Raw genomic sequence first — 16,311 nt, forward strand, 5'->3', positions numbered from 1 at the left:
CGACATCAGCAAATACCAGGAGCAGAGAGCCACAGGAATAGGTATGACACATGTTCAGTGTTCAGTAATAGTGCGCTTCCTATAGAGTCCCACACAATCGATTAGTGTTGGGGCAACATGGAGGAATTAAGTTAACATTTTAGTTTTTACAAATGGATGTGGATTGATAAATAAAACAATTAAACTGTTGCCAGAAACTTTACCAATTGTGTTGTTTCAGCTCATTTGAAATAAGTCGTTTAACCAAACAGCAAACATTTAAGTGTATTGCGTATGCTGCAGTGCAGTCTATAAGCTGTTTTCATTCATTCATTTATCTTTGGCTTAGTCCCTTATCCATCAGGGACCGCCACAGCGGAATGAACCGCCAACTATGCGTTTTACACAATGGATGCAAATTAAATTCATCAATTTATAGAGTCAATCTAGGGCCATATATACTTGTACAATAAAAGAGTTTTGCAAACCAAAAAAAATAGTATTGAGCAAAAATTATAAATAATTTGCTGAGATGGATTTAAAAAGGCAACATTATTGGTTTACATACATGTTTTTAGCCATTAAAAATTAAAGCATTTCAAAAATGTTTCCATGCACAACATTTTTTGGTGGAGGTGACTCAATATATTTCCATTCCAATTTCTTAGATAGTCGTAGACATACAGGGTGGGCCAGGGGCGCAACTGCACATTTACTGATGGGTATGCGGCTTCAACTTTTGCGCGCCCCCCTTGAATCCAACTATATTTTATAAGAGGCAAGTGATAAAATGTGGAAAATATTTCCATCAGTAAATTAAAGATATTTTTTCATAAAGATATCAATATGCTTCTAAAAATACAGTTTCACAGTTCTGAACACAACTGAAATAGTATGAAGTAGTAAAAGGTATAATTACATTAAGCATGTTACGTCGCAAAGAAATGCATCTCATACTACAAGAAAAAATTTTTCTCAGTTTAATTTTCCCTCTCTAAATGATTATATCACCTTGACTAGCCTTGCATTTGGACTTTTTGTACTACATTTGTCAAAACAAAATGATATACATGGGAGTCCTAAAGGGCAAAAGAACATTGCAATTACTTCTCACATGCATACTGTGAGAAGTGTAAGGTCTGTCTTTGCAAGAACAATTGACTGAAACTGCAAAAAGTGAAATAAAAAAGACAAGTCAAATGTTTAGTGTAAAAAAAAAAAAAAACAGAAACAAACTGTGTGAAATGTTCTATTTAATTGAAATGTTATAACTTTGTTTGTAGCAAAAAGTAAAATAGTTTTGAGCAAAGAAGTTACCAGAAGGCCTGATGAAATAATATGATACATAATAAATTCATAGAAACATGTATATGGTATAAAAAAATGGGGGGGAGGGGTGGAATGATTTCTTTATTTAATAAAATACAATATTATACGCGTATAAAATGCTAAATAAACATTTTTAACAAAATATATATATATATATATATATTTTTTTTTTTTTTTTGAAACTTTTAAAGGTTCAGGACACCCTGGAGAACGTTTTTTTTTATATTAACAGATTTGTGTGTTGAGCATCAGTTAAGACAATGTTAGCACCTTTCAGCTTTAATTGTGGGGAAAACTGGATAATTTTGAGCTTTTGTCAGCTAATTTCAGCTTCCGGGTTTAAAATGATTTTTGGGGTGGATCAAAATCGGTGACGTAGCGCAGAACTGCAAGTGCAATGATGACGCGTCGGTTTCTCATTATTATTCATAGCGGAGTTTTCTTATCCTATGAGAAGAGCCGGCTGCTTAATTATTCATGAGACCTGCCATACCTGCCATAGTCAAGCCCGAGCTGTGAGACATGTCACAGATCCACGGCACACAGTATTTAGCCGTTCATGAAGGCTCATATGCGTTTGTTTCCATGATCCACGCGGTTTGTTGCATGTTTTTCCCCACAATCTTGTCAGGGCCGATCATACAGCAAAGCTGTGTGTGTGCTGCTAGCATTTTTGTCGGGAGAGCAGCACGAGAATTAGAGAATGGCGGACGTTGACTTTTATCAGGAGTTCGTTCACATTCAGACACATCACTGTGCTGCTGTGTTTGCCTAAATCCTCCAGATTACCAGCAGGGCTAACGGTTAAAATAGACAGGTCAGGAGACCTGCTGCACTGAGTGTGCTGGATACGGGGATTGAGGGAGAAGTCCTCATTTATAGTGTTTACATGAACACACTTATCTTTATAATGATATAAATTGTGGTTGTCTGTATATGAAATTACGAATAACAAATGTAGCAGGGCATTAAATCACTGTTCATTTCTTTGCATTTTAACTTTGTAAACTATAAACTCATGCGTCTCCTCACGGTTTGTCTCATTTTGTGAGCTAGCTTCGTTCGCTCACGTTCTCCCCTGCTGGCCACGCCCACTCCTGCCCGATGCTCGCGGAGCTCCACGCCCATTAATCATGCATCTTTTGAAGAAATTCTGAAGTAGACTTTAACCGAAAGTGGGGGGTGTCATGGCCCTTTAAAATAGATAATTTCAAAAATAGTTTTGGCACAATGGCGCCCCCCATGTGCGGCGCCCCTATGCATACCCCCTTTTTGCGCCACTGAGGTGGGCCATTTCTATGGATACACCTTAATAAAATGGGAATGGTTGGTGATATTAACGTCCTGTTTGTGGCACATTAGTATATGTGAGGGGGCAAACTTTTCAAGATGGGTGGTGACCATGATGACCATTTTGAAGTCGGCCATCTTGGATCCAACTTTTGTTTTTTTCAATAGCAAGAGGGTCATTTGACACATCAAAGAGCCTGTTGCTATCAGTGTGTAAAGAGTGGCAGAAGAGGGTTGCATTGACAATCCAACTCAATGGGCACATTGAACACATTTTATAAGCACAAGCACACCATTGTCTTTCTTGTGAAATTCCCAATAAGTTTGATGTGTCGAATGACGCTCTTCCTATTGAAAAAACAAAAGTTGGATCCAAGATGGCCGACTTCAAAATGGCCACCATGGTCACCACCCATCTTGAAAAGTTTGCCCCCTCACATATACTAATGTGCCACAAACAGGACTCTAATACCACCAACCATTCCCATTTTATTAAGGTGTATCCATATAAATGGATCAAGAAAGAAAACTGATTAGCCCCTCTTTGAATTATTTTTTAAAAATATTTCCCAAATGATGTTTAACAGAGCAAGGAAATTTTCACAGTATGTCTGATAATATTTTTTCTTCTGGAGAAAGTCTTATTTGTTTTATTTTGGCTAGCATAAAAGCAGTTTTAAATTTTAAAACAGCATTTTAAGGTCAAAATTATTAGCCCCTTTAAGCTATATTTTCCGTGATAGTCTACAGAACAAACCATCATTATAGAATAACTTGCCTAATTACCCTAACCTGCCTAGTTAACCTAATTAACCTAGTTAAGTCTTTAAACGTCACTTTAAGCTGTATAGAAGTGTCTTGAAAAATATCTAGTCAAAAATTATTTACTTTCATCATGACAAAGTTAAAATAAATCAGTTATTAGAGATGAGTTATTAAAACTATTATGATTAGAAATGTGCTAAAAAAATCTTCACTCCGTTAAACAAAAATTGGGGGAAAAAAGAAACAGGGGGGGCTAATAATTCTGACTTCAACTGTAAATTAAATGATTTACCATTCCACACATACCTGATTTCCCACACTCAACACTGCATTACTTTCAGCCTGTTAACATGCTCATGCAGTGTGTGTTTACTGCCCTGTTTTCCAGCTTCTGAAAAACTGCTGAGTGTGTGGAGAGAAATGGAGCAAACGGCCCTCGACTGTGGCCAGGTAAGGATTTACCACTTCTCTGCTGTCCTAAAGATCGTGTGTGTGCAGTGGTACAGCAGTGTGTTTGAGTGTTGTAACTGTGTGTGCGTCAGACAGAAGACGTGTTTAAGCTGGAGGAGGAGATGATGACCCTTCAGACTGATATTGTGGATCTGCAGAGACAGCCGTGGAGGAGTGGAGAGGCTTTAGAGACGCTGTAATCAACACACATACTACACTCATGTAGTCATACTCCTGATGACATAATGTTTAATATGAGCTGGCCAATATACTAGGTGAAATGAATCAGGGAGAATAATACATCTAAAAATTTAGGTGTTAATTAATGCTTTTTTTGAAAGGGAATAGCGTGTTCGGTGTAATTGGCCCCTTAGAATGTCACTTACAAGTTTAATAATGATTTGATCAGCTGTAGTTAGAAATTACGCTGTTTTTAATCTTGTAAGGCACCAAACTTGTTCCTGGAGGGCTGGTGTCCTGCAGATTTTAGCTCCAACCCTAATCAAACACACCTGAACAAGCTAATCAAGGTCTTACTAGGTATACTTGAAACACCCAGGCAGGTGTGTTGAGGCAATTTAGAGCTAAACCATGCAGGGACACCAGCCCTCCTGGACCGAGATTGGTGACCCCTGTTATAAGGGCTTATTCTGTGGTCTCTGTCACCATCTTGTGGATGGACAATGTTAACCGTCTTTGCTCAGCTCAATGACAGGGTAATGGCCACAGACGCTCCATTATAAATGTTTTAAAATAGGCACTATCCTTATAAATAAACTGCATAGTTGCAATTTAAACAACTACATTCTCCACTGAAAAAGCCTCAAAACTACATTATGTTGTCCAACAGCTGCAATATTTGTCACTGTAGAATATCACACCGCTATCATCAGCCAATCAAATTCAAGAGCCAGACAGAACTGTTGTACATACATACATACATACATACATACGTACACACATACATATATATATATATGTATATATATATATATATATATATATATATATATATATATATATTAGAGGTGTGAACCTATACCAGTCTCACGGTTCGGTTACGATTATCATGCCTTCGATTCGGTTCAATTCGAAATCTCGGTGGATCACGGTGCATTGACGATGATTTTAGGGGGGAGGCTATAACAAGCTGTTTGTATAAACACACAGAGACACAGTACCACACTGTCTCTCATTCAAACACACACAAACATAGACATCACCAAACAAACACACACAAACACACACACATACAAACACACACACACTTAAGCCCTCGCAACAGGGAGAGCTCGCGCTGAGCGGAGCAGAAAAATGAAAAATAGAGGCGAAAAAAAGAAGCACTTTTCCGACAGTCCCTTAAGCCTAGTTCACACTACAGGATTTTAAACATCAGCAGATCGCTGTGCCGTTCACACTACATGACTTGACTTTGTGTCTTTTAATCTCTGTGGTGTTCACACTACGCAACACTACGTGAACTATCCACAAGAGGGGGGTCACACACTACATGATCTGACAACATCTCATTCCCCATCAGCTCATTCAAGCTACCAAACCACAGCCAATGAAAATTTTAGGGAGGAGTCGTCAGAAAAAGCTGAACACTATTGGCTGCTTGTGTGCTGATGACATCACTGACAGCGTTTCAAGCTTTAGAGAAAGCATTTAAAAACATCGTCAAATCAGCGGATTCATCAGCGGATTAATCACTCATCTGCAAGGTTCGAGTGGATAGATACACAGAGAGTTTTTAATTTTTGTAATTTTATAACTCTTTGAAATAAAAGTAACATATTTATAACACCCTGCCGTTTTCTAACTATCAGTGTATTTCTTTCTGACATTGTTATTTTTTTTTATTACAAAACAGTAAAGAACTGAGCATTTCTGCCTTAAATTACCATATTGGTCAAAATGACTGCATGCATGTCTGATACTTTTCGCTGTTACTTTAAATATGTGTGCATTTTCTTGCCTGGCAACTTCCTGCTAACATAAACAAAACTTTCTGATGGCAAAAACATCAATTTACTTTAGATATCTTTCAAAACAGCATATTCTGTGCCGAATAGCTCCTGTTTGAAAGTGAAAATGAAAGCCAAGACCTTTAAGTGTTTTAGTATCTTAACTACATATTTATAGGCTGTATTATTACTGTATTAAAAAAATATTATATTTTTAGGGTAATGGTGTCATTAAATATGATGCCAGACATTCAAAGCTTAATTTTAATATCTCAATAATAGCTTTGAATGTAAATATGTTGTGACAATATGGCGTTTTATATGAGAACGGTCAGAATGAGCAGTATGGTATGGTCTAATAGTTGCAGAATTCTAGTTCCACTGTTAATATATCCTACTCTCATGTCTGTGCTAACGCAGAATGAAGCGAGTGCACCGATGCCCATTCTGACCAATCACAGATGTTTCTGCTGAGCTCCTGAACACACAGCCATTCAGCTCATGCTGATCTGCTCTCTCATTGGCTGCAGCTCGTCACTACATCTGACCACACGTGGGGTTGAGTCGGCCGACTGCTCTGGAATATTTAGCATGCTGAATGTTGGATTTCCGTCTGCGAGGTGTCGGCGACGCGTCAGCAAGCCTCGTTGATGCGTTGTTCAGTAGTTCACACATAAAGAGCGGCGAGCGCCGAGCACCCGCAGATTTCTTCCCGATCACAGCCCGATCTGTCGGCGAGCTCGTTAACTTCCAAATCGGGCTCAAATCAGGCTTAAAATCCTCTAGTGTGAACTAGGCATTACTGAGAGCTCCTCTCAGCGCGAGCTCTCCCGTCTAAACACATATTGCGAGGGCTTAAACGGAGCATTGCTTGTAATGTTGAGCGAAAAAAAAGAAAGACAGCTGTGAAACATAACCAGCTTTGTCTTTTTGTAGGAAACACACTTTAGATCTTTGTAGGGTAAGAGGTTTTTGAGTTATTGCCGTCTATAACTGAACGTGTCAGAAATATCGAAAACAAAACCAACTGAACCGCGCTCATTTCTGGCGCCCCCCTGGATGTACAGCGCCCTTAGCATTTGCCTATGGTGCCTATGCTACGGACCGGCCCTGAGTTGGCTGAGTGTTGTAAATACTCGCGCTCACCTCCCTCGCGACAGAGCGCATAGGAGATAAATGACGTCAGTACATAATAACCGGTTATGATTATTACTGAACTTATACCGAATTGTCCGCGTCTGCATCGCGGTGCACCGAAGAAACAATTAATTTTGACACCCCTAATATATATATATATATATATATATATATATATATATATATATATATATGTGTGTGTGTGTGTGTGTTTTAACGTTTACATTTATGAGGAAAAAGCGTCATGGGTGTGACAGATGTGAAAAATCTAATGAAATAGTTTGAAAACATTGACATTGAAAACATTGTTGAGTATTTTCACAGTACTGTAAAATACAAGCCTACACAACCAACTTAAAAAGGCTTTCACTGTTTTGGGGAAAATATTATAGTTTTTATGGCTGAAAAATATAAATATATAAAATATACTGTTCAAGGTTGACATTTGACATGGAATATGTTGGCACTCACCGGTGTTGTGTTTTGCAGTGAAGTGAAGGCCATGGAGCTCTTCCGTAAACTCAGAGAGAAACCCAGAGGTAAGACGCAGGTTTTCAGCATCATCATGAGCCGGTGTGTGTGTGTGTGTGTGTGTGTGTGATCTGAAAGTGTGTGTTGCTTTCTTCAGAGCAGCGCAGTATGGGCGACTGTCAGGAGGTCATCAAACTGGTGGTTCAAGCCGTGCAGTTCTACGAGAGGAAGTTACGGGACTTTTACACACACCTGAGGTTGGTGTCAGTGCATTTAATCCAAACACAACATTCTGCAGACAAATAGTGCTGTTTAACAATCACTGATTTACAGAAGACACTAGCTTAATAAAAAGTAGAGATGCACAGTATGTTGACGATATTGAAAAACTGTAAATGTACATATCGCCATGGGCGTTGCTAGGCCTTTTTTAAAGCCTCCCTGTATTTCTACTCAGCCCCCCTAAAACTTTTGCGATTAGCTCAAAATCTGTACACTAAATTATCGCCTCAATCCCCTTCAAATTTGATATAAAAACGGCGGCAGAATTCAGCTCCTCCCCGTTTATTGTTTTTTCATTTGATCAGCAAGCCGCGGACAGCGAGAGAACAAGGTGTGTGTTTATCGATAAATTGTTCTAATATCTGCTCATTTGTGGTTCGTTAATATAGATAACCTTGTATCACCTGTATCTCAATGTCACGAAGGAGCAGTCAGGTTTTCTCGGTGTCCACCTCATCAGAACAGCTATTACCTCCAGCGACAAATGTAATTCTAAACAAACATTTCACTCTCCTTTTTTTCAAAATGAACTACCAATTTTAAACACTTTACAGTTCGTGTGGCATTAACTATACCATACAGTCTTGCACAGAAAGGATTAAACACAGTGACAGAAGCACTAACGCCCCATTCACACAGGGCGTCAGCGTCAACGCTTCCCATTCAATTTGAATGAGTGACGTCAGGCGTTTCCAACTGCATTGTAGATTCGTCGGCGCCGCTTCAGAGGCATTGCTCGCTGCAGAAGTTGGGACTAGCTCAACTTTTACAAGCGCCAACGGATGCATTAGCCAATCAGATCGCTGTATGCAAATAGGTCAGCTAGACAGTGGCCTATCCGCTTGTTAAATGTGACGTCACGCGAAGCGGCTTCCGGGTCCAAGCGCTCTATTCAACTGAATGGGGAGACTCATGAAATGGTAATAATAAACGTTTACAAAGCGATTTAAGGCTGTCGAAAATCACGATTGCAGTATATATGTCCATGCCTAATATCCGATGGCCAGATGGTGATAAACTTCTTTATAAATTGTTAAATTTTTGGTATTTGTTATGCAGCAAGTCCAGAGATTGTTGTGTACACTATAATTTTATATAAAATTAATTTTAATGTGTGATAGGAATAAAACGTGATCATAAACGAATGATTTCTCCACTCAAATGAATGGTGGCTTGGACCCGGAAACAGTATTACATACGTCACAAACACGTCACCACTTAACAAGCGGATTGCTGACTGAATTTCAATGGCTGATGCTGCTATGACGATCGAGTCAGCCCCAACTTCAGACACACCGTCAGTCAAGCGTCGACGCTGAAGCCCCGTGTGAACAGGGCGTTAGAGAATACTCATTTTAACCGTCACGGAGTTACTGACAGAGATAGAAACATCAAATGTTGTCTAGTATTAAAAACAAATGCTTATGATTATCGTTCACATCGTGAAATATGTGAATAAGCCAGTAAGTTTAAAAACATATAATTATATGTGTGGCATTTAATTAGAAAAGTGGCAGTTTATTTATTTAATACATGGAAACAAAAAAAATGCACTTTAATATAGAAAGGGGTTTTTACTACAGTAAACAGGTGAGTTGAGCCTATTTGGATTACTCAGAACTCAAATGGCTGTGCCTGTCTATGTAATACTAGTATACAACTCATATTAAACAAACAGTGAGTGAATTACTATTAAGTTGCTACAAATAAATGTAATATTAGGCTTTATATTTATATTTTTTGTTTGTTTTGTTTTTTTACCTTATAAGGAGCTGAGCCCCCCTAAAATGAAAATCCTAAAATCGCCCCTGCATATAGCAATATAGTTCATGTTAAAATAAAAGGTATATTTGTGTGGCTGCCATGAGCACACACTCTGGAAGATTTTTAGCACATCAGGCAAATAGCGGTGTAACAGGTCTCAAATCTCACAATACGGATCACGTTATGGTTTTCTGGTCACAGATCAGAACATTTTTCGCATCAGCCAAAAAGGGGAGGAGACAGATGTAATTTCCTTTCCATTTATTACAAAAGCAGCACTGCAAGACACTTTTGGTTTTAACAAACAGAAGTTACAACCTGTAATTTAAATACAAATAAAATAAAGAAATAATCAGCTGAATAAAAATAATAGTAAAAAAACGGTTCTGTGAAAAATTCACTGTTAATACTACTGTTTGCAGATAACGCTTAATGTATTATAATTTTTACAATTCATATTTATGTTAGTCTCATTTTCATTAAATGATTCAGTGATTCACTCATAAAATGTCATGTTTCATTGCTAGATGATCATGCTTGAAGAATTATTCAATGGCATATATTTGATGGCTGGTTGTCGCCACCTATTGGTAAAATAATGTAATTGCTGCAGACAACTTAAATTTTTGATCAAGTTAAATGCATATGACGGTCATTTTAATCTTTACCATAAACATCAGTGGTTTTATCTAAACTATAAACTGTTCCCTGAGTACTTCTCTGTTATTTGGCAGTTTGTAGCTTCATAACTAGCTCAAAAGACTAAAGACTCAATGTCTTTCTTGATTTGTGCATTTTCAGATGTGAATGCAGCGATTTGAAGGATTAATAAACAAATGCAAATCACCATCATTTATAATTTATGCTGCGTGGGTGTTGAGATCCTGATCTTTTAATGATTAATCATGCAGCACACACAGAATGCATTGATCCAGGCTAAACAAGCTGACAGAAAACCCCTTCAATGAAACCCACCACATCTTAAATAACCCGTCACAATTCTTCCATCATCATTATGTTTTACAGGAAAGCCTAAATGCTTTCATACATATGATTTGAATGATGTGGGAGGCGATCTCTCCGCAGTCGTTACAAATTTAGGATTCATCTACCAGTAAAACAATGTATTAATCCATGGGTCATGTGTGTTCCAAAGTGTCAAATCTATATGATCAACCGTGATCCGTTACACACTTCTCTGAAAACAAGCAGATGGACATCCTGGCTTTTTGATCCAGAAATCTTTACTGATTTTAGTTTGGATGCTGAAATATGTGATCAATCAAGACGTTCAGAAAACAATAACTTAACTCTGTTTCGAGTGTCTCTGTTTTTCCTGATTGCTCTTTATGTTTTTAGCTTGATAAAGTGGAGCAAACTGGTGTAGATATTTTTGTTTGTTTACATTTTGTTCAAATGTCTGACTTGCTACAATAAAACATGGATGTTCACTTTGAGAAGCTGCAGTGTAGGCCTGTCACGATATCTGTTTTTTTTTTTTTTTGTACAATATATTGCAATAAACAATATCATTGTCATTATTTGCCACTCATAATACACTACTTGACAAGAGTCTTGTCGCGTATTCAAGTTTTAGGTGCAACAAATAGTAAGTTGACTTCTAGCTGATCATTTGATATTAGAAGTGGTATTAAATGAAAGGCAAAGGCCTCTAGATTACGCTTATTTTCCAAAATAAAATATGATCATGCCTTGATTATTAATTATTTAATTATGACAGTAAGGTCTGACTCTTCTGAGACAAAAGTCGTGTCACTGAACAGAAATAATGTCCAGTATAGAATATAAAGTCCTGCTGCAGTGGAGACAGAATGAATATTGTGTCTGACTCCATCATGAGCTTGGAGGACTGCATCCATACATCTCTGACATGACTCATATCACTGATTAATAAACTCATCTGGAACGGCAAAGAAAGCGTTCCTGCAGGACTCCCAGAGTTTATCAAGATCCTTTAGATTCATCTTCAATGCCTCCTCCTCATACCCCAGACATGCTCAATAATGTTCATATCTGGTGATTGGGCTGGCCAATCCTGGAGTACCTTGACCTCCTTTGCTTTCAGGAACTTTGATGTGGAGGCTGAAGTATGAGAAGGAGCGATATCTCCATGTCTGCAAGTTTTTAGAAACTTGAAATGTAACCACATTTTGACCAATTATTCTTTAACATATATTTTAATAATTATATAAGCATGTGATTGAATCGAATTTCATTCCTTGAACGATTATTTCACCCTTATTTTATTTTCATGAAAGTTAGAGTAAAACATATGTCACTTTACTTTCATATAATGTTTAGGTTTAATCTGAAGAGATTATCTTTGGCTCTTGTTCTAAACCCTAGTTTTTATTTCAGTATTTTGAGTTTTTTAAACCTTGATATTCCAGATTATTTCAAGTAGTTTTATCTCCAAAGCCAAATATTATCCTGTACTAACTTTACTAACTAAGTTTACTTTTTCAGTGGAAAATTAATTTATTCATCTTTCAGATGATGTATGACAATTGACATTTACGACTGGTTTTGTGGATGCATTTTTATACTAATTTGTCCATTAAATGAATTTGGAGGCATGACTGCGTTGTTTTTATTTCCATATTGCGATATACTCAGTACAGAGTTACACTAATGAAAAGTAAACAGTCAGAAAAGACTGTCATGTATTCTTCCATAAGCATTACTTTATAAAGGTGAAGTTAAAAACATTGTAAAAATAACGAATATTTTATTGTATAATATTATCAGTAATGAATAATAATACAGTTTCTTTGCGGTTAATTTTGCAGAATTAAATATAAACTAACGCTAATATGTTCATTGTGAAATGGTAAAATATAACTAAAACACATTCTAATATTAAATCTCAGATTTAACATAATAAAGTGTTATAATTTTGGTAAAAAAGAAACATAAAACACAAATTTTAGCACCAATTGTAGTATTAAATAATTAATTTGTTATTGGATTGACGTACGTTTTTATATGCTAACATTAGCACCATTCTGAGTTCATGCTTAGGAAAATACTCGCCTGCATCCGTCGGGAGAAGATAGGAAACGCTGTACAATGACATCCAGGTAATGATAATGCTGTCAGAGCTGTATTTCAGTACCAAGTCACTAAACGAATTCATAAAAATCGTAAACATTCAGTCCTTGCTAATGTCAAACACTCCCGCGCCGCGCTTTTAGATCATGACGCGCGCGACACGTTCAGAAACGTCAAATGAACGTAAGAACGCACTGACCAATCACAATGTCATAATCGCCTGTATTTTCATACATATCGATGATAGAATACTAAATAACATGCAAATATAGCGACTATATTCTAACCCCATCAGTCAATGTCGGCTTCTCTTAATCATCGGCTTTTAACCTTGATTTTTTAACAAACTTCGTAGCCAATCACAGACGTTTATGTTACACGTGTGAACCATAGATATATACACTAGACATCGCATAGGGACCCTGAGCATGCGTCAATAGCGCCGCCACATTGGTACAGTGCTCCCAGGACAGATGTCATTCAACTGCACTAGTAAAGACAGTGTTATTACGTGAAGATGCGGGACTTTAGCGCTGTCTACGGGTGTAGTAACGAGCAAACAAAGAAAACAAAGCACAAAGGCAGAACATTTCATAGGTAATATTAAGGTTTTTTTGTTTTTGTATATTCTGAACTGAAATGTTGCTAATCAGGTAACATTATTGATGATAACAGTCACTTACTGCATTCACCATACGGCAAAGCAGCTCCAACTCGCACTAAACACTCGGCTTATGCTAGTTTTGTTGAATAAAATCAGCAAACAATGCAAAAGAAATATGACAACGAGATGCTGCGCTGCCAGAAACTTTATTATTGTCGGCTAGTGAAGGAGTCGTTCATTACGGAGATTCGTTCACAAACGAATCGCTCCCTCCGTCAGTATGAGAAGTGAAAGCAGGAGAGGAGCTGTGTTTCAGGACATGATTAGATTAAATTTAACAGGGAGGGTGAATAGTACATTTCTGTACACACAAACACAAGCTTTTTGTCAGGAATGCCCGTGCGGTCACTGATCCATCAATGTAGAAAAGTGATGTAAAATTATAATTTTCGTAATTAGAATAAATTTACATACTAACATCCAGGAAAACTCCCGATCATATATATATATATATATATATATATATATATATATATATATATATATATATATATATATATGTGTGTATATGTGTATATCTCTGGCTTTGGATGGCCACAGTCCTCCACTGTACCTTGGTCCCGCATTCATTTCAAAGGAGCGCTACCCTGTAGCAAGATGGCGGCGCTATTGACGCATTCTGTCCAATAGACAACAATAGGCCAGGCGACATCTAGTGTATATATCTATGGTGTGAACACTTAGCAACGCTCGCTACAATTTTCATAATTGTAAACCAGACGTAAGACCTATACAACAAGTGCCTTACCCTATAAACCTATATAACAATATGATTAATACATATAACGGGAATTTCCAAAAGGGAGATGAACTTGGAGAGCTTTTCTGGCTTTCAGTAGGTTAGTCATATTTTACAATAAACATAATAGTTTGTATTTAATTCTGCTAATTAAACCACATAGTTTAGGAAGTATCAATTACTGATAATATAATGCGATATAATATTCTTTATTTTTGTAAGATTTTTTACTTCACCCCTATAAAGCAATGTTTAATTAACGACGGTATACATGACTGTTTTCCTATTATTTCCTTTATATTGATGCTGTTTTGTGAATGACACAATATGGAAATAAAAGTGATGCCATTTAATCCAGATTGAATTAACAAATTGGTAGGAAATGGCTCCACGAAACCAGTCGTAAGTGTCAGTTGTCTGAAATTGAGATTCATACGTCATCTGGGAGCTGAATAAATAAACTTTCCAGTGAGAAACTGAACTTTTCCTGTTAGTATAGGATAATATTTGGCTGAGATACAACTACTTGAAATAATCTGGAATATCAGGGTTTAAAAAACTCAAAATGCTGAAATAAACACTAGAGCTTAGAACAAGAGCCAAAGATGTGATCGCTTTAGATTAAACTTCAACATATTATATGCAGGTAAAGTGACTTTGTCTTTCATATAACATTTCTGAAAACAAAATATGGGTGAAATGATGTCCCATAGTGACATGGTGGCTCAGTGGTTAATACTATGGCCTCACAGCAGGAAGGTTGCTGGTTTGAGTCCCGACTGGCTCATTTGGCTTGTTTGTGTGGAGTTTGCATGTTCTCCCCATGTTGGCGTGGGTTTCCTCTAGGTGCTCCGGTTTCCTCCACAGTCCAAACACATGCGCTATAGGGGAATTGATTAACTAAATTGGTTGTAGTGTAGGAGTGTGTTTGTAAATGTGTGTATGGATGTTTTCTAGTACTGGGTTGCAGCTGCATATGCTGAATAAGTTGACGATTTATTCCGTTGTGGTGACCCCTGATGAATAAAGGGACTAAGCCGAAGGAAAATGAATGAATGAATGAATGAATGAATAAGGGAATGAATGATATTCCATAGTTATTCAGTCAACGAAATCCGAATCAAACTAGGGCTGGGAGATATGGCAAAAATGTAATCACGATAACTATTTTACATATTAAACGATTTATATATTTCCATGTAAGTTGTTAATGTTTCCAGGTTTAAAATAGAATCCCAACATCGACTGAAGCCATACAAATTAGAGGGTTCTAATAGTGAGTTTTATGTTGTCCAATTTAAGTTTATTCATTCATTCATTCATTTTCTTGTCAGCTTAGTACCTTTATTAATCCGGGGTCGCAACAGCAGAATGAACTGCCAACTTATCCAGCAAGTTTTTACGCAGAGGATGCCCTTCCAGCTGCAACCCATCTCTGGGAATCACAATCACACACTACGGATAATTTAGCCTACCCAGTTCACCTGTACAGCATGTCTTTGGACTGTGGGGGAAACCGGAGCACCCGAAGGAAACCCACGCAAAGGCAGGGAGAACATGCAAACTCCACACAGAAACGCCAACTGAGCCGAGGTTCGAACCAGCGACCTTCTTGCTGTAAGGCGACACCACTACCTACTGCGCCACTGCCTCGCCAATTAAGTTTATAGTAATCCATAATACTAAACAAAAATAAAGATGTGATATATTTACAGTAGGTACAATATGTCAATAGTGTATGGCCATGGATTATCATCTTTTTCTTACTATTCTAATGATTTGTGGCATAAAAGTAAAATAAATAATTTTGTGTATGTGTGTGTGTTCCCCCAAACATTATCAGTTCTGAGTGTGCCTCACACAGGTGAGTGGGCTTGACAAACCACCCATAGAAAACAACTCTTTCATCTCTCTGACACTTCAAGCGACACTTGCACCACTTTTGCACCAGACACTTTCTCATAATCATTCCATATCATAAAGAAAACATTGCATTTATAAAGTGTGCCTCACACAGATGAGTGGGTTTGACAAACCACCTGTGGAAATTCATTCATTCATTCATTTTCATGTCGGCTTAGTCTCTTTATTAATCCAAGGTCGCCACAGCAGAATGAACCGCCAACTTATCCAGCAAGTTTTTACGCAGCGGATGCCCTTCCAGCCGCAACCCATCTCTGGGAAACATCAACACACACACACACACTAATATACTACGGACAATTTAGCCTACCCAATTCACCTGTACCTCATGTCTTTGGACTGTGGAGGAAACCCACGCGAAGGCAGGGAGAACATGCAAACTCCACACAGAAACGCCAACTGAGCCGAGGTTCGAACCAGCGACCTTCTTGCTGTGAGGCGTCAGCACTATCTACTGCGCCACTGCCTCACCCACCTGT

At 37.7% G+C, this 16,311-nt stretch overlaps 1 protein-coding gene across 4 annotated transcripts in view; it reads left to right on the top strand.

Moving 5' to 3' along the window:
• ikbkb (inhibitor of nuclear factor kappa B kinase subunit beta) overlaps positions 1–16,311 on the top strand; it is an 82,657-nt gene that overhangs the window by 50,977 nt on the left and 15,369 nt on the right. For 3 of the 4 annotated variants that reach the window (XM_087263598.1, XM_087263599.1, NM_001123265.1), the window contains 5 exon segments: positions 1–41; positions 3,752–3,813; positions 3,906–4,009; positions 7,407–7,456; positions 7,546–7,645. The exon segment at positions 1–41 is cut by the window's left edge and continues 111 nt beyond it. In XM_087263598.1, coding sequence (XP_087119724.1) covers positions 1–41; positions 3,752–3,813; positions 3,906–4,009; positions 7,407–7,456; positions 7,546–7,645 — 357 coding nt within the window. 4 annotated transcript variants of the gene reach the window in all.

Source organism: Danio rerio, chromosome 8 (genome assembly GCF_052040795.2).
Source record: "Danio rerio strain M-AB ecotype USA chromosome 8, GRCz13ab, whole genome shotgun sequence".
Lineage (NCBI taxonomy): Eukaryota > Metazoa > Chordata > Actinopteri > Cypriniformes > Danionidae > Danio > Danio rerio.